The 17,979-nt window shown below is 48.8% G+C and overlaps 1 protein-coding gene and 1 pseudogene across 1 annotated transcript; both read left to right on the forward strand.

The window, feature by feature from the left end:
* Window positions 1-10,709: 10,709 nt before the first annotated feature.
* On the forward strand, window positions 10,710-11,431 carry LOC132367652 (metaxin-2-like; annotated as a pseudogene).
* A 2,037-nt stretch (window positions 11,432-13,468) lies between these two features.
* NKX2-6 (NK2 homeobox 6) lies at window positions 13,469-17,105 on the forward strand. The gene is made up of 2 exons (XM_059926249.1): window positions 13,469-13,742; window positions 16,495-17,105. Exons 1-2 carry the CDS (start codon window positions 13,469-13,471, stop codon window positions 17,103-17,105), a joined length of 885 nt encoding a protein of 294 aa, XP_059782232.1.
* The last annotated feature ends 874 nt before the right edge of the window (window positions 17,106-17,979 follow it).

Consider the following 17,979-nt stretch of genomic DNA (forward strand, 5'->3'; position numbering starts at 1 on the left):
AGTCAAATCATTATGCTGTTTACCTTAAACTCACACAGTGCTGTATGTCAATTATCTCTCAATAAAACTGGGACATTTTTTTTAAATTTAAACTTCTTCATTTGCTCCCAAAATGTTTTTTTGTAGCTTCTTTTTTATCCAGCATTCAACCCAAGTTCTCAAAATGTGTTTGGTGGTAAAGTCTCTTTTCTCTTTTATGTAGAACAACCTAGCACGTTTTTTTAAAATGACATTGACTTTTTTGCAGCATTCAGACTAGCTGGTTTGTGAATGTTTCCTGTACTGAAAATCTTAACTTTGGGGCTGCATGAGAATTTGGTTTCGGACTTCGTTTCTTCTCTATTCACACTCATGCTCTGGGTGATCTCATCCAGGATTGTGGCTTTAAATGGCATACATATGCCAACAACTCTCAAATATATATTCTCAGCCTAGGCCGGTCTCCTAGACTCCTCACTCCAACTGCTTCCTGGAGGTCTCCTAAACATCTCAAATTTTGTAACTGAACTCCTGGTCTTCTTCCCAAAGCATCCTCTGCCTGCAGTCCTTCCCGTTTCAGTTGACGGCAACTCCGCCTTTCCATTTGGCCAAGCCAAAAACCTTAGAATCATCCTTGACTCCTGACTGTGTCTCACACTCCACATCCAATTGTCTGGAAATCCTGTTTGCTCAGCCTTCAGCATATGCTCAGAATCTGACCACTTTTCACTTCCTCCTTTGCTTCCACCCTGGGTCCATTATCATCATCCATTGTCTAGATTACTGCAGTTACCTCCTAACGAGTCTCCCTCCTTCCATCTCTGCTCTGCTACAACCTATTCTGAACACAGAAACCAGGGAGGTCCTCTGCAAAGTCAAGTCACATTATATTGCTCCTCTACTCGAAACCTTCCAAGGTTCTCAGTTTCCCTCAAAAGTAAAAGCCAAAGTCCTTCACCAGCCCACCAAGGCCCCTTACCTCTCTGACCTCATCTCCTGCTACTCCTCTCCTTCCCACCCTCCCTCACTCCACTCCATCTACTCTCAAGACACTGATTTCAAACACACCAAGCGTGATCCCATCGTAGGGCCTTTGCACTAGCTGTTCACACTCCCTCCAGATCCACGTGACTCACTCCCTCACCTCCCTTGGGTCCTTGCTCAAATGTCATCATCTCAAAGAGGCCTATTCTAACCCCCCTTAAAATCACAGTTGCCCACCTATGCACGGGCACACACACAAGCACACTTCTAACCCTCTTACCTATTTGCTTTCTTCACATCTATTTTCTCTATATCATATATCACCTTCTAATATGCTATACAATTTACTTATGTGCTATATTTATGTGTATTTTCTCCACCCCTCCCCAAATATTATCTCACTGAGGGCAGGAATCAAGGTGACCTGAGTTGACCTGAGCAAAGACCTGAAGAAACCATGAAGGCATCTGGAAGAAGAGGACAAGTGGTGGGTAATAAATTGTATAAATACATCAGAAAACTCCTTGTAAACTACAGTGCCTGCTAAGCACAGAGTGAGTATTGGCTATTATAATATTCAGCCCACCCCTTCGCTCAAGGTGGAAAAGTAATGCTGAGAATTTTAATGAATTTTTTAATTAAACCATCTATATTTATTAAAGGCTACTTGGCAGAGAAGCACTGGATAAAAAGATAAATGTCAAAGGCGAACACCCTGTAGATACCTAATCGTGCCTGGTGGTTCCTAACAGGAGTCTGGCTCTCTCAGGCTGAGCAGAAGCCCTGCTCCTTTGCTGCTAAGGATGTGCTCTCAGCCACATTATTCAGGTTCTCTGGGCCTGTCTGTAAAAATGAGGGAGGTGGGTGATAAAAATAATGCATAGAGTTTGGTAAATTAGTACTCAAATATTAGCTTTGGATGGAGGGACCCTCCTGGGAATTAGACAGCAAATAATTATTCTTTGGACTGGCACTTCATTCTCTGCATTCATGTGGTTTGACAAATATCAAACCTGTGTCTTGGGGCTTCCCTGGTGGCGCAGTGGTTAAGAATCCACCTACCAATGCAGGGGACACGGGTTCGAGCCCTGGTCCGGGAAGATCCCACATGCCGCGGAGCAACTAAGCCCGTGTGCCACAACTACTGAGCCTGCGCTCTAGAGCCCATGAGCCACAACTACTGAGCCCGTGAGCCACAACTACTGAAACCCACGTGCCTAGAGCCTGTGCTCTGCAACAAGAGAAGCCACCGCAATGAGAAGCCTACGCACTGCAACGAAGAGTAGCCCCCGCTGGCCGCAACTAGAGAAAAGCCCTTGCGCAGCAATGAAGACCCAACGCAGCCAAAAATAAATAAATTAAATTAAATTAACAAAAAAAAGTCATTGAGCTAATGACAAAAAAACCTTTTTAATTAAAAATAAAACAAAAAACAAAAACCTGTGTCTTATAACAAGCACAATTTTGCCATGCCTGTCATGTCTCTGTTCCCAGACCCCCAGAGAGGTCAAAAGGAAATGCAAAGTAAAACTTTGAAGATTTGGATATTTAACAGTCTTCCTGGGCTTCCCTGGTGGCACAGTGGTTAAGAATCTGCCTGCCAATGCAGGGGACACGGGTTCGAGCCCTGGTCTGGGAAGATCCCACATGCCGCGGAGCGACTAAGCCCGTGAGCCATAACTACTGAGCCTGCGCGTCTGGAGCCTGTGCTCCGCAACGGGAGAGGCCGTGACAGTGAGAGGCCCGCGCACCATGTTGAAGAGTGGCCCCTGCTCGCCACAACTAGAGAAAGCCCTCACACAGAAACGAAGACCCAACACAGCCAAAAATAAATATAAATAAATAAATAAATTTATTTAAAAAAAATACACAATCAATAATAAAACTTTAAAAACAAAAAAAGTCTTCCTGATGGATCAGAGTCAAACACTTTATACCTCTTTTTTATAATCCCCTGTTCTCCAGTCTCTCCAAATTATCAGGACTTGAGAAAGAAGAATGTATCACCACCTTCTCTTGGGGTACAGTTGTTTCCCACACATCCTCCACTCTACCCCAAACAAACCCAGGACTCTGTGGCTACGGATCCACTCCAACCCTGCTCCAAGCAGGCAGGACAGCCTACAGCATCCAGGCCCTGGAGGGAACCCAAATGACAGCAGAGGCCAGAAGGAGCCCTGCCTAAGGGAGCTGGATGAAGGGCTTTCTGGCACAGGGAGAGCTTTCTGGGCATATTCTCCTGTGTAAAGTGGTCCTGCTCAAAACACCAGACCTTCCCTAGGTCAGCTTTTAAATGAGCCATACTACTCTCTAATGCGTCTACTCAGCGTCAGACTGTCTGGGGAAGAGGTGGAAAGGGAAAACGCACTTGGTTATCGGGCTAATTTATCTACGTGGCACCAAATATCAACATGCTGGCTGTGCCTGTGTGCTCTATCTTTGTCCAGGAGGCTGTCCCTCAGCTGCCACTTACATATGGAGAGTGCCCACCGGGGAAAGGGTAATGGACCTGTTCCCACAGCTCCCCATGCCCCGGGCTCTCCCCCAGCACAGGGGCCCATGTGCCCTTCTCCCTGAGTTTTGGGGGAAGTATCCACAAGTTCCTGGGGGAGAGATCTCAGAAGAGTTTCCACTTTCTTTAGTATCCATCCAGGATAAACAGACATGGAAACCCGAGATTACATTACAAATTCAATTCCTTATATGTAAGGCACCCACCAGGAATGGGTGGCCCCCCAGAGAGCAGCAGACAAGGTTATTGCCTCAGGGGAACATAAGCAGATTATGAAAGCCTGACGACTCAATGATTCTGTATAGAGGCTAAACATTCTGAATGACGATGTGGTACCCCATTCATACTTTCCTTCAGGCAGGCAATCTGGGATGGATGGTATTTAACTACAAGTTCACTTCACAATTATTTCCTTCTAGTCTAATCCTCACCCACCACACCTTAGCAGGTTTCTAGTTTTCCTAAAGGATGTGCTTAAATTGCCTGGAAAAATAATTGAACAACTTGCAATGATATTAAAGAAATAAAGAAGTTTTTGATGTCTTGTTAGGGTGAATTTTTGGTAGGAAGATTCCATTTAGAATGTTTTCCACTTAGGACACCCCACATGCATACACTCAGTTAAGAGGTGGCCCTGTGTGCTGAGGTGTTGACATCTTTTACATTTGCAGGGTGTAACAATAATGATAGTAGAATATGATTTATAGCAACTTGCAAGTTGGTGGTGACCTCTTAAGGAAGGTGCCACTTGGAGCCGCAGACCCCAAAGCTCTGCGTGCCAGATCTGTCATTGTCCCCTCAGGAGGCAAATTGCTGTAAACAATTATTGGACCTCTGCTCCTCAATACCCCATCCCTGGGATTGAGATGCTGACGTCTGTCCTACTTATCTCAAAGGGACATCAATGACATCATGGATGCCCGAGCTGAGCAAGACACCAGATACTAAAACGGCCGGGAAGGGATCTGCCTGACCCCCAGGGTCAGGCAGTCTGTGTGAAACTCCTTTCACAGGCTCTGGGGACGCAGCGATGCACTCCATCATTTCCCAGGCTTTGGGGGTATCAGGAAGGCTCAGCAAGACGGCCGACTGCCAGTTTATTAAAAGAGCAGCTGCGGTCTCACAGTGTGGAGGGACCGCTGCAGCCGGGCGCACGTCTGGGGCGCAAATGCTGCTCCTCGGCTACCGGATATCAACGTTACCCGGACCCGAGCCCACGGCGACCGCGACCGAGACTCGCCACCCCACGGCACAGCAGCGAAGCCTCGGCACTGCTAGCTCTGGCAGCGCTGTTTATTTGACCTGGGTCTCTGCAGGTCCTACACACACACACACACACACACACACACACACACACAGCCGCTGGGGCCGAGTTTATTTTTCCAGGGGTGGGGACTCGCTCCCGCGGCTTGGTGGCCGGCGCTATCAGGCGGCGGGGCGGCCGGGCGCTGGAATGTTAATTGAAGTGGAGCTGGGAGCGCGGCGCAGATAAGAGTCTCCAGCGTCACCCGGGCCTGGCCCCCGCCTGTGGCTCCCGAATTCCCTCCCGCGCCTCCTGGAACAGGGCTAGCCTCTCACAGAGGAGCCCTGGCGTCCCCCGGGCCGCCGATGACAGTCTTTTATGCTCTGAAGGTGTGGCTGGCGCTCGGGAGGAGGCTCAGGGCCCCACGGGCGCCGCACCCGAGCGCCGGACTGGAGGTGGTCCAGCCCCCGCGGTCTGGCAGCAGGACTAAACTGCGTCCTCCGCCAAAATGAGGCTCTGGAGAGATGACGGGGAGAAATTGAAAAGCTGGTTGTTTTTTTAACAATTAATAAATCTCTTACTGCGTTCCGCTCTTCACTCCACCCATATTCCTCCTCTAACCCTGAGATTTTTGCACAGATTTTTCAGGGGTTCGAAGAGAGTGCCTCGGAAAGTCACCTCAGGCAAATCGTTAAATGGTCCCCAAATAGCCATTTGGGAAAAGATAATATTAGAGCTTCAATGGACACCGTACACTGGAATGCACTCCAAATACATTTAAAAGTAAACAACAAAACTATACAAATACTAGAAGAAAATATGGGTGATTAACCTGGGTGCAGGAAAAGTTTTTCTCACGACGACTCAAATCTAGAGACAATGAAAGAAAAGATGAATACATGTGACTACATTTTAAAATGCATGACAGAACGCACTATGAAAGGAGTTCAAAGACAACTGACAAACAGGAGAGAATATTTGTAACATATAGCACAGATAGCCAAAATCACTATATATATATATATATATGTGTGTGTGTGAGTGTGTGTGTATATATATATATATGTGTGTGTGTGTATATATATATATATATATGAGAGAGAGAGAGAGAGAGAGAGAGAAAATTCTTAAAAATTGATAGAAAATGGGGGAAAGATACAACTTAAATGTATGTGTATTTATGTCTATATACTTATGTGTTTTTATAATTTGTATGTATATTATATATGTATATGCATACACACATACAAATATGTATATATCCCATAAAAAGATGTTCCATCTCACTAATAATTAGAGAAATGAAAATTAGAACAACACTGAGATACCATTTCTCACCCATCAGATTGGTAAAAATTAAAAGGTATAATACATTCTTTTGACCAGGATACTACAGAGGAGGCAGCCACTTTCGTACATTGCTGGTAGAATGCAAGCCTGTACAGCCATTCTGGAGGGGAACTTGGCAAGCCAACATGAATGATACATGCATTTGCTTCTGACCCACAATCCCACTTCTAGGAATATGCCCTGAAGATACACCTCTACTAGTACAAAACCACATAGCAACAATGTCACTCATTACAACACTGTTTGTAATTGCAAAATACAGTGAAAACCTAAATACTTGTTCAATGGCAAGTAGTTGGATAAACTATGGTACATTCACACAATGAAGTACTAAGCAACTGTAAAAAAGAATAAGGAAGGGCTCTTTGAATCAGTATGATATATTGTTAAGTGAAAAAAGCAAATCGTGAAAAAGTAGCTATTAGAAGGAATGGGTACTGGGAGCAGCCCTTATTCAGGGGATGGTCCTGTGCTAGCAGGGGAGCCTTAGGCATGTGACTGTAGGTGTGTCTGCCAGTGGCAGCGTAAAAAATCGTGCACTAGTGATCAACCACTCTGTTAAATATGGTAATCAGATCTACATCATAGATGTTGATGATGAAAATATCATTATAAATAAAAATGTTTTCCCTCATCAAGCAGGTGAAATTAGACACATTAATGCCAGTGTACCAGATAAAGGTGTGCTGATGACATCCCATCATCCCATGATAAAAGTTCACTTGTCTTCTCTCTTACTGGACTGGATACTCCTGGAGGATTCTGGAATATGTGCTATTTATCCCTGTGTCCTGAGTACTTGCAAAGTACCATATATATATATATATATATATAGGGTGACCATATGTCCTGGTTTCCCTGGAACAGCTGTGGTTTATGCCTGACATCCCATCCAGTGAGTGCTTCCTTTCTTTTTTAAGAGTCCTGCTTTAGATGATAGATTATGTGATTACCTTCCCCATATATAATGGGCACTAGGAAAATTCTACTGCGTTGACTGGAATAATTTGGAAAATATTGGAGTAATAGTGTCAGTGAAATTTTAAAATATTTAGTGAATTTTCCTTAGAAACAAGTGTTCTAAGAAGTACTGAGCAAAGAACTAGGAAGGAACGTAAGAAAAGATGATAATTAAGCAACTGCATTCATCTTAGTCTGTGAGCTCTAAAAGAAAGAGCTCCGTCCTGAAAATGAGGAGACCTGTGACTCAAAACAGGTTTCTTAATCTTTCTTTGTAAACTAGAAAACTAGTTTCTTTCTTTGTAAACTAGAAATAGTAACTGCTTTACACACCTCTCAGAGTTATTTATTATTCACCTCACAGAGTTATTATTCTTCTCTCACAGAGAATCCATGAGTTGCAATGTAAATATGGATTAAAAAATCAAAAAGAAAACTACGTATAAAATAGTCCAGTTCTTTTTGCCAAATTGTTCCCAGTTTTTTTTTTTAAATCTTCCTTTCTACTCTTGAGGGAATTAAAGTGGGACAGCAGAGGTAAAGGGTGATGTCTTTGTGTTTGTAACACAGGAATATGGTGGAAAGAAAACCAGCATCAGTAGTGAGAAAACCTGGAGTCTGATTTTCTTCTGGTAGTTGCGTAGTTTGGTATCATCTGTGTTCTTTATCTGTAAAATAGAGCTAATTAAGCTAAAAGAAAACATGAGAAACCATCATTCAAAAGACACCATCATTTTAAAGAAAAAAAAAAGAGAAAACTCAATGAGTTGTTTTGAAAGGATTTACTTTAAAACTGCAATTAGGCATTCTGTGAAAATAAGGCTGCGGAGATCTATGCAGTCATGAATAGTGGGAGATTCTCAGCATCCTGAGTATACAGTGCACATGGATTAGCTTATTTTGAGCCAAAGAGATGGAGGTATCGATAGAAAATGCATAGACATCGTTCTTGCAGCTGTGACATCCTGTGTTATAAAGCAGAGCCATCCACAGGTGGCAATCAGAAGCAATAATACCAGCACAAAAATCTTAATAAATGTCACTGCTTTATAACCACAAGAAAGAGTCCCCATATTATGCTACCTTGTCAGCTAAGGAAGACAGAGAAATAGGAAATATATACATGTAGCTGTTCATTTGTGCAAAACATACAGAGAGAGAGAGAAAGAGGAAAAAACCATGAGACTGGGAGTGTATAGGAACCAGGAAAGAAAGAGGAATGGAAATAGAAAGGATAAAGGTGTGTGGCCACTTCTTTTTGCATAATTTTGACTTTTAGAATTATGTTAATGTTTCACATACTCAAAATATAAACAAGCTATTATAATATCTTTAAAAGAATCCCAGCAAAAGAAACCATGGCAAGTCAGTCTCCCCACTCCTGGAGGGCCAGACTCCACTGAACCAGTCCCCAGGGTATCGGAAGGACTATCTCCAGGCAAACAAGGCAGATTCCTTTATCCAACAAATGTTGATTGGAGAGCTACTATGTGCTGGTTGCTAGCCTAGGCCCTGGGGATACAGCTGTGACAACAGACCCAGAGCCCGAGTCCAATCTAATGGGGATCCTGAGCTCCTGTCAAAGACTTTGGAGACAGTTGATTTCCTGCAAGCGCACAGGCCCCAGCGCCAGACTTTACTGGAAGTTGCCTGTTGTGTATCAAGTTTTAAAGAAGGAATCCCTTCGTTTTGGCAAAGTCTGAAATAGGGGAGAAAAGGACACTTGTTAACCGTGGATGGGAAGAGTTTCAATAAATATTGTGCACAAATTCCACATGATTGTGCCAGGTATCATGGGAATGATTTGAGTCTGTCTCCTGTGCAAGAATGGGATAAAATTGGGGGAGGGGGGAGGAGATGAATTGGGAGATTGGGATTGACATATATACACTACTGATACTATAGTATCACATGAGAACCCACTGTATAGCTCAGGGAGCTCTACTCAATGCTCTGTGGTGACAAATGGGAAGGAAATCCAAAAAAGAGGGGATATATGTATACGTATAGCTGATTCACTTTGCTGTATGGTAGAAACTAACACAACATTGTAAAGCAACTATACTTCAATAAAAATTAATTAAAAATTTTTTTTAAAAAGAATGGGATAAAACTAAAGCTCTGAGGCCCCTCATTTCCCCAGTATGTTCAGAGTTTGGGCAGAACTAGCCCACGGTAAGCGCTCAAAACATATTTGTGGACTTAGTATTGTTTGAGCGTTTTATGTTGTGAGCCAGGTGGAGTAAAGCAGATCCGCTCAGCTCACACACCGCCCCCCGCATCTCCCCCGCACAGCCTGTTCCATCTTAAGAACAGAGATGATGACTTCTCCACTCATGCCCAAGGGACACACACACCGCACCTCCTTGTCCGGGCTGCGCCGGGTCCGGGGATGCGCCTGAGAGCCCCAGGACTCCTGGCTTTTCTGCTCACGCCACCAGGCCAGATTACTCCCCTCCCCTCCCCGACGCCCGCGCTCCAGCTAGCTGCCGGGTGCTCGCACCGTCCTCCTGCCGCGAGGCTGTCCCTAACGCGGCTGCAATCCATTGACCCGGAAGGGGCGAGATCAGCGCAGCGGCTCCAGTCTCCGGAGCGCACAGCTCAATGCGCCCTGGCGCTGGAGGGGGAGGAAAAAGTGGGACGCGGAGCCCCGGCTCATTTACCGCGATGTCCCAACGCCTGGGGGTCCCGAACCGCGGCAGGCGACTCCGGGGGCGCGAGGCCCGGGCGAGCGGAAAGCGCCGGGAGCTGAGACCCGAGCGCCGAGGTGCAGGTTCCCGGCCCGCTGCTCTCCCGGCCTCGGTGGGCGAGGGCGATGTGGGCCCGGCTCTCCAGGTTTGCCCGGGGAACCTGAGTTCTTTCGGTAACGAAGATTCTTGTTTGCACCGCTTGAGAGGGGTTAGCAATCCTTTCCACGTCCAAAATCTCATTTGATCCTGGCAGTAAACCAGGGAAGAAAGGCAAGGCTGGGGATCTGAGAGCAGGATTTGAACTCAGGGCTGCTGATGCCAATTTCTTCCAAGGTGTCCTTTCTTCTACGACTTCCTAGAGCGCGGCAGTCCGCCGAGAGAATTCCACTCTAGAATAACGTGCTGGAAGGTTTGTGGCTTAAAGTTTTTAATCGGGGTCCCCTCCCAGCCGAGCTTGGAAGGCGAGGACTCTGCCGGCTCCCAGAGAGGAGTGGGAAGAGCGCCTACCCGGCGTGCTCTGAATGGAAAGGCTCTAAATTCGCCGTCTTTTGGGTGCCCGGCTGATTGTAAATACAGGCCTAACCAGACAATCGCTTGCACCTCTGGAGGGAGGAGGATGCCATAATACTGTTTTTCTAGGAAGTCGTGGAATATGTTTTAGAAGTGTTAAAATATTTGATTCATTGTTTATTCTACATATTTACGCTGAGGAAATAATCCAAAATGTTGACAAGGATGAAGGCGCAAAGATGTTCTCTGAAGCCTTGTTCACAGCGACAGAAAAAAAAAATAGCTATAATGTAAAAGTATAAACAGTCTATTATGGTTCATCCATAACATGGACTGTATTATATTGCCATTTAAAAATATATCTGTAAAAACTCTTTAGAGAAGCTAGACATGCTCATGATGTAAATTTAAAATATACAAGCTTGCATATCCCCTATGAGCTCATACATGCAAAAACATATAAAGAAGGAAGTGATGGCGGTAACCTTGGGGTCTTCGCCGCCCGAGCAGCCACGGCCGCCGCGGGGGTGGGCTTTGCTAGTCCGAGCCTCAGCCGGGGCCAGGTCTGTTAGGTGCCAGGAACCGCCGGGTTGCGCAGGAGTTCTCTGAGGTTCCCGGGGAGTAGGAAGCGCGGGCGCAGGGCCTCCCAGCCGACATGTCTCTAGTGGCAGAAGCCTTCGTCTCGCAGATTGCAGCTGCAGAACCTTGGCCTGAAAATGCTACATTATATCAGCAACTGAAAGGGGAGCAAATTTTGCTTTCTGACAATGCAGCTTCTCTTGCTGTGCAGGCCTTTTTGCAGATGTGTAATCTGCCTGTCAAAGTGGTTTGCAGGGCAAATGCAGAATATATGTCTCCATCTGGCCTACTGAACTAGATGCACTGGTATTTGGCCATCTGTACACCATTCTTACCACACAGTTGACCAATGATGAACTTTCTGAGAAGGTGAAAAACTATAGCAACCTCCTTGCTTTCTGTAGAAGAATCGAACAACACTATTTTGGTAAAGTCAGCTCATCCATCAGATTGTCTTAGAGTCATGTGTTAATTTAGTTATTATTTTTAAAAAGTTTAACTTTTGAAATATATGTTACTTGAATGATGTAATAGATAATGGTATCAGAATTTTAAAACCAAAAATACTGCTTTTCAAAACCTCAAAACAAATTACATAATGTATACGTGTACCTTATACTGCTATTTGTGTATACATTAAAATAATTTTGAATGATTTCAAAAAAAAAAAAAAAAAAACAAAAACAAAAAAAAAAAAAAAAGAAGGAAGTGATATGTTTAAAATATCGTCTCCGGATGGATCTTGTTTTTCTTTTCAAATTTTCCTAATTTTTTCCAAAGTGTGCATGACTTTTATAATCAGAAAAAAAAATAACAAAATTTAAATAAATGTATGAGTCGTTGAAAGTTTTCGATGTCTCTGAGGGCAAAGAGATGTCTCTTTGGGGGGGGAAGGAGGGAGGAGTTCTGTTCTGGCAAAACAGGAGTCCTGGTGCACCTTGCCATTGACAGCTGGGCCACCTCTGGAGTCGCTTAACCTCTCTGATTTCGACTCTTCACTAAGAAAAGAAAAGAAAAGCTGGAAACACTCAGGGTATATCTTCGATATAAAGATTAAATGATACGATATATAAGAAATTATTTCTTGGCTGAACCATCAAATTTGCCAAAAATTTGCGTGAATTTTTGCGAGAAATTTTGTGCCCACTAGCCTGGGGAGATGTGTACAGTTTATCTGGGTTTCAGGAAATAATAATGCCCAGTTAATTCTTATAATATTGAATTCTCCTAAGAAGGTTTATTTAAGAAACATTGTATCTGAAATTCCAAAAAGAATTCTAATGAGATCTCATTTGGATTTAAAAAAATTTTTTTAACTTCTTAGATTCTGTGCTATGACTGCTGACCCGGAATCATATTTGACTGAACCATGTAGCATGAGTAGTAACAATCGCTGATATTTTCATACACGTTATCTCATTTAATTCTCACAATCATCCTGTGATGGGCTTATTCTTATCTCCGTTTTTTTTTTTTTTTTTTTAACTTAAGATTGGGAGGGTAAATACTTTGCCCAAAGCCCACAGTTGATATGCTCCAGAGTGAGGGCTGGACCTGTGGATTCCACCTGCATAACCACTGCACACACTGCCTCCCTTTACTCGGTCCAGCTGTGCCCAAGGAGCTTTCTCGAAGATCTGATGCTCGTCAAAACTTCCCACCCCTTCGTGGGGCGCCGCGTTCGTACACACATGCACACACGCTCAAGACAATCAACTTTAGGGAGGATAAAGGGGAGGAAAAGAAGGACCCTGGGGTCGTGAAGGGCAAGGTGAGCCCCTATCTGGCCCCTACACCCCGGCGGGGACTATTACCTTTCTCCTCCTTACCCACTCACGGAGCCTATAAAGAGGTCAGGGGCTCCCGCAATATAGCTCCCAAGTCCTTTCTTCGCTCCAGGGCTGAGATGTCCCTCCTGGGAAGTGGCGGATCTCGGCTCCCTACATGCGGACTCGGCTCTCAGTGAGACATTTCCACCTCAGTCTAGGCCGTGGAGGGTCCAGACTCGCTCCTCTGCGGTCCAGCCTCTGCTCCCTGGAAGGAGCTCTCAGCCTCCTGGCCCTTGCCGTGCGCGCACTTACACTCACGCGTGCAGCTCCAATCCCGCGGGTGCCCAGCGGTCTCCACCTGAGTTTTCCTCTGCCAGGCGTTGGACAGTTGCGCTAAGGCTAGGCCGGAGGGACCAACTAGGGTTGCAGAGCAAGGGTTCCACCCCCATCCCCGCACACCCTCTAGCAGAGTCCCGAGGGACCCAGGGTTGACCTCGGAAGCTCCCGTTTGTACTGTATTCACCGAGATACGAGCCGTGCGCACGCTCCCGTTTTCCTTGCTTTCGAGAACCCAAACCTTTCGGAAGGTGGCTGGGGGTTGGAGAGGAATTAGAAGGGCGAGAGAAGAAAGGACTGGGGCGGGGGGGAGATGCTGAGTTAACACGTGGGTTCTGCGGGAACCAATGGGGGTCCGCGGTTTCGTCACCCGGCCCCGGTCAATCGGCTGGGAGGGATGGCCCAGAGGAAGGCGCAGTCCGGGGCGCTGGGTGTCTATCGTAGACCTTGGGTCTGCGGAGTCTGCAGCGACAAAACGGAAAGCTCAGCGCGCTGCGCACCGTGGGGACCGGGGACTCCCCAGCCCCTCCCCAGCCCCGCCCCCTCCTCCTTCAGGATGTTACTGAACCCTGTCACCTCCACTCCCTTTTCGGTTAATGACATCCTGAGGCTGGAGCGTGAGCAGATCGGCCCGGAGGCCTTGCAACTCCGGGGTGCACGGAGGAGCCCGGAAAGCCCTCAGTACCTGCTACCGGTCCCAGAACAGCTAGGGTCGGAGGTTCCCAGCGCCGGTAGCGGCGACGGCGACAGAAGGCAGGAAGGGTCAGAGTCTCCTAAAGGTCTCTGTGAGACAGTCACAGAGATGGACGCTGAACCGGTGGGCGAGCCACGTGAGTACGCGCTCGGTCTTGGCTCCTACAGGGAAACCAAGGGGTGGGGTGGATCATTACCAATCGTCTCGTGGCGGGGGGGACACGCATCTCCTGGTCTTCCCGGCTCCGAGGGCTAGCCCCATTTTCCTTCACATGACGAGTCCGAAAGACAGGACTCTCAGCCCCCTCTACCATCTCCTCCAGACATCCTAACGAAAATGAGGTCCTGAATCTTGGGGGTTCACTATTTCCACAGCCAGTCCTCTGATTCCCACAGACACATCCCCGCCCCCGACCCACAGCCACAGTTCCCAGAAACTCCAGCTTCTCTTTCTTACAGCAAAGCCCTCTACAGTATCTTAGCTGTGCTCCATCACCACCAGCTTTCCCAGCCATCTCCCATCCTCTATACCCTAAACCGTCTGCCGAAAGTGTAGCCATCAAAGCAGCCGGGCGCTTTGGGAGTGGAAACTCCGTAGGCTCTGGGGTCAACCCCAGCCCAGCCTTTTCTTGGGGCTTGCCGAGTGGCCTGGCCAGTCCAGTCGTTCCTCTGCCTGGAGCACGGTAAGGGCAGCTCGCGTTTTACAACGACTCCAGCAGAGTCTCAGCTCCTGGTCTCCGAAGGCGCAACCTTGTGCGCTGGCGGAGAGGCCAAGGCATCTGCGTCCAGCGGCAGGAAGGGAAGAGGTGGACGGGGGGGTTGTGATGGGTTGGCTCTTGCCACCCGGGAAGTTTTGGCGGGAGAGGCTCGACATTCCAGGGGATGAAAAGGCTACTCTTCCTCTTGCCAAACCTCTGCGTCTTGGTCCGCAGCCTCCACGCCGGTCTGGGGGCTCCCGAGAGGCGCCTCGCAGGTCAGGCTTCCTCGGCCAGGCTGTGCCACGGACACTCCATTCGAGCCTCAAACTAACCACATGAAGAAAATTAAGATGCTGGTTCAGAGTTATTCGTCGACTTGCAGGCTGGTTATTCACCTACTCCAGGAGCCTGGAGAACAGTACACTTTGCTGTGTTCCCAAAGAAACCTGTGAATTTTCTGCAGCGGACTCTAAACCTTAAACTCTCCCAACGCTGCTCAGCCAGCTTGCCGTTCACTTCGGCTTTGCCGGAAAAGGGGTCACGCTCCTCTGACCATTGCTGTCACCTGGCAGCTGAAGACAGCCGCAGGGCTTTCCTCCTCCGCTGGCGCGCCCGGGGCAGCTCGCTGTTCTGCGGCTGCGGTTGACGCCGAGAAGGGGCCGGCGCCCGGCTCCAGGAACTAAGCCCAGGGGCCACGGCAGCCACCGATCTCGCGTGGAAGGGATCTTCCCTCGGGGATTCTGTGCGCCTCCTCCGTCCTCAACTTGCTTTCAGGGACGCAGGGTGAGAGGGGCTCCGAACTGTGACCGGGAAAGCACGGAGTGGCCTGCAGCCCCTCGGCCTGCGTGGTCAGCGACTCCCAAATGGGGTCCTGCTTGTTCCACAGAGTCACTGAAGGCCAGCTGTTACTTTCTGATTTGCTAAGAAAACAAACCCTCGTCAATATCTTTCCTCTTTGCCTGGAGAGATGTCCTAAATTTGTCTGAGCACAGGCTTCTCTGAAGGAAGGTTTTATTTCCTCAATCTGAAATACCAAATAGCCCCTTGCCCCCAGGAGACTGCGTCAGCGCGGTTGTGGATTTGGAGTCGTATTCCAAGCAGTACCGGCTCTAATTAGGCGCCCCCTGCTCCGCCTCGCCAAAAGCATGCATCCTTTCACGTTCCCGGTTTTCTCCTGGCGTGAATTTCCATGAAGACTCAGCATTTCCTTCCTACCTACCCTTGGATAAAAAACAGAGCTTTGTCAAATCAGGAGATGTGGGAAGAAGGGAGGGAAAGTCTGCGTCTTGGAGGGCCCCGGGCACAGTCGCCCAGGGGTTATCTTCGAGGGCGCTGCCCGATCCGAAGAGGAAGTCAGGGAGAAGCCAACGCCACCCGCTCTCCCGGGAGACCCCAAAGGAGAAAGAGGACGCTTCTTATAAAGCCAAATGTGGATCTCAACTTTACATACCCCGCAGAGAGAACCTCAGTTTCCGAGCCAAGAATCAGCAGCCAGAAAATATTTTTTGTTTTATTTTATGTTGTTAATTTGGATTACAGAGCATCGCGTCCAAGAAAGATGGGAAGGGTTCCTGGTGCCAGTGGAGCATCTGAGGACCAAAGAGACAAGGATGTGAGCGAAGACGGGGTGAAGGTGGGAGGCCCTGGAGGCCCTGGCACCTGGGCTAGAAACCAAGCACCCTGCGATACATGCCGGGCCACAGCGGACAGCCCGGCAGACGGGAGCCTCCGGGCCAGCACGCCACCGAATTTTGGTTCTCTCTCTCTCTGCCTCTGTCTCTCTCTTTCCCCACCAAGAGCAATCTGAAGTCAGTCTCTATCTAATAGGCTCGCAGCAAAAGTTTCCCCAAACTCGCCCACACTTTAGAATTGCAATCACAGAGAACAGCCCAGATACAAAGAAGAAAACGAAGCTTAGACTCTGGATCAAGAGTCTACCTTTGGGGAAACGACTGTACACTGGATACCACTGAGTGTCACAATTTGTATTACGTTCCAGCAGCTGCAAAAGCGACAGAGCTTGGGGGAAAGGAACAAGCTCTGGGACGGGGTGAGGAGTCAGCAGAAGGGAGAGACGGGGACCCCAAGTGAAGGCTACTAGGAGGGGAGGGGCGTCCCTTGAAAACAGTGGTAAGAATCTCTCGGGTGAGCCTTAGGCTGGCGCTGACGGTGTTCCTTCCTGTGCTTTTAGAGTCCGGCCTCAGCGCAGCCTCGCCCCTCTGCGACGGGACCCGGGTGCAGGAGCGCGACGTGGGTGACAGCGGCGGCGGCGCGCGCGGGGATGGCTCGGAGCATCCCAAAGGGCGGCCCCGGCGGAAGCCGCGCGTGCTCTTCTCGCAGGCGCAGGTGCTGGCTCTGGAGCGGCGCTTCAAGCAGCAGCGGTACCTGTCGGCGCCGGAACGCGAGCACCTGGCCAGCGCGTTGCAGCTCACGTCGACACAGGTCAAGATCTGGTTCCAGAACCGGCGCTATAAGTGCAAGAGACAGCGCCAGGACAAGTCCCTGGAACTGGTGGGCCACCCGCTAGCGCCGCGCCGGGTGGCGGTGCCCGTGCTGGTGCGTGATGGCAAGCCCTGCCTGGGCCCCCGCACGCCCGCCTTCTCCGGCCCCTATGGCGCGGCCGCGGCGCCCTATTCCTGTTTCGGCGGCTACGCGGGCGCTGCCTACAGCGCTCCCTACGGCGGCGGCTACGCCGGCGCGCCCCCCGCACCCCAGGCCAGCTCTGGCTTCAGCGGGGGGGAACCGAGCGCCAACCCGCAGGGTCATCTGCCCGCCACGCTTCAGGGGGTCAGGGCCTGGTGAGGCGTCTTGGCTCGGATGCGCCACCCTGAACAGATAGATGCTCGGTCCCGCCTCTCCGCTAACCGATCTCGGCCGGGATGAGGGAGCGCCGCCGTGGAGGAAACAGGCGACCCGATGGCACTTCTCTCCCGAGCGATCCCTGGGACTAGGAATTGCCTTCGACTAGCCATCCAGCTGAAGGCCCTGGGGGCGTTCTTCTCCCAAGAGACGCAACGCGGGGCCTCTGCCAGCCGCCCACGAAGCAGCACTGGGAGGCAGGAAAGCCAAGGGTGGCTGGCAGTTTCGGGCGTCAGAGTAGTAGTTCTGAGGCAGGTGACTTTTCAGGCCTCAAATACAGGGGCTAAGAGGCTCCTTAATTTGTGTGCAGCAGCCCCAGGGAATGGGGAGGTGATGGGGGTGCTCTGGAGGGCCTCGATCCCCCGATTAAATGCAACCGGGGGGGGGGGGCGGGAAAGAAGGAGAAAAAGAGATGAGCCAGGGGAGGGGGATGAAGAGCCTGGAAGAGGAAGACCAGGAAGTCAGGAAGACTTGTGCGAGCCGGTCCTGCTGCAGGGGTTAATCTGCGCCCCCCACCCCTTCCACGGGCTGCGCTCCCTGGAGCTCAGTATCCAGTGGAGCGCTTTTTTCTGGAGGCACAATTGTTCTCCAGAAGATATCCACCACGCTCTAGTTCTTCCCTCACTGTAAGTGCATTTTATCTCCTGTGTACAGCTCAGCCTCTTGAGTAAATAGACTAAATATATTAGTGTGTGTTTGCCTTGTGTGTAGGCCATTAGAACCTATCCACCTCTCGGTTTCTGCTCAACGACTTCAAATTAAAGTAAAAATGAAACTCAGAAGTTCTAAGTCTTCAGTACATAGAGAAATCCCTAGA

This window comes from Balaenoptera ricei, chromosome 6 (genome assembly GCF_028023285.1).
Source record: "Balaenoptera ricei isolate mBalRic1 chromosome 6, mBalRic1.hap2, whole genome shotgun sequence".
In the NCBI taxonomy this organism is placed as follows: domain Eukaryota; kingdom Metazoa; phylum Chordata; class Mammalia; order Artiodactyla; family Balaenopteridae; genus Balaenoptera; species Balaenoptera ricei.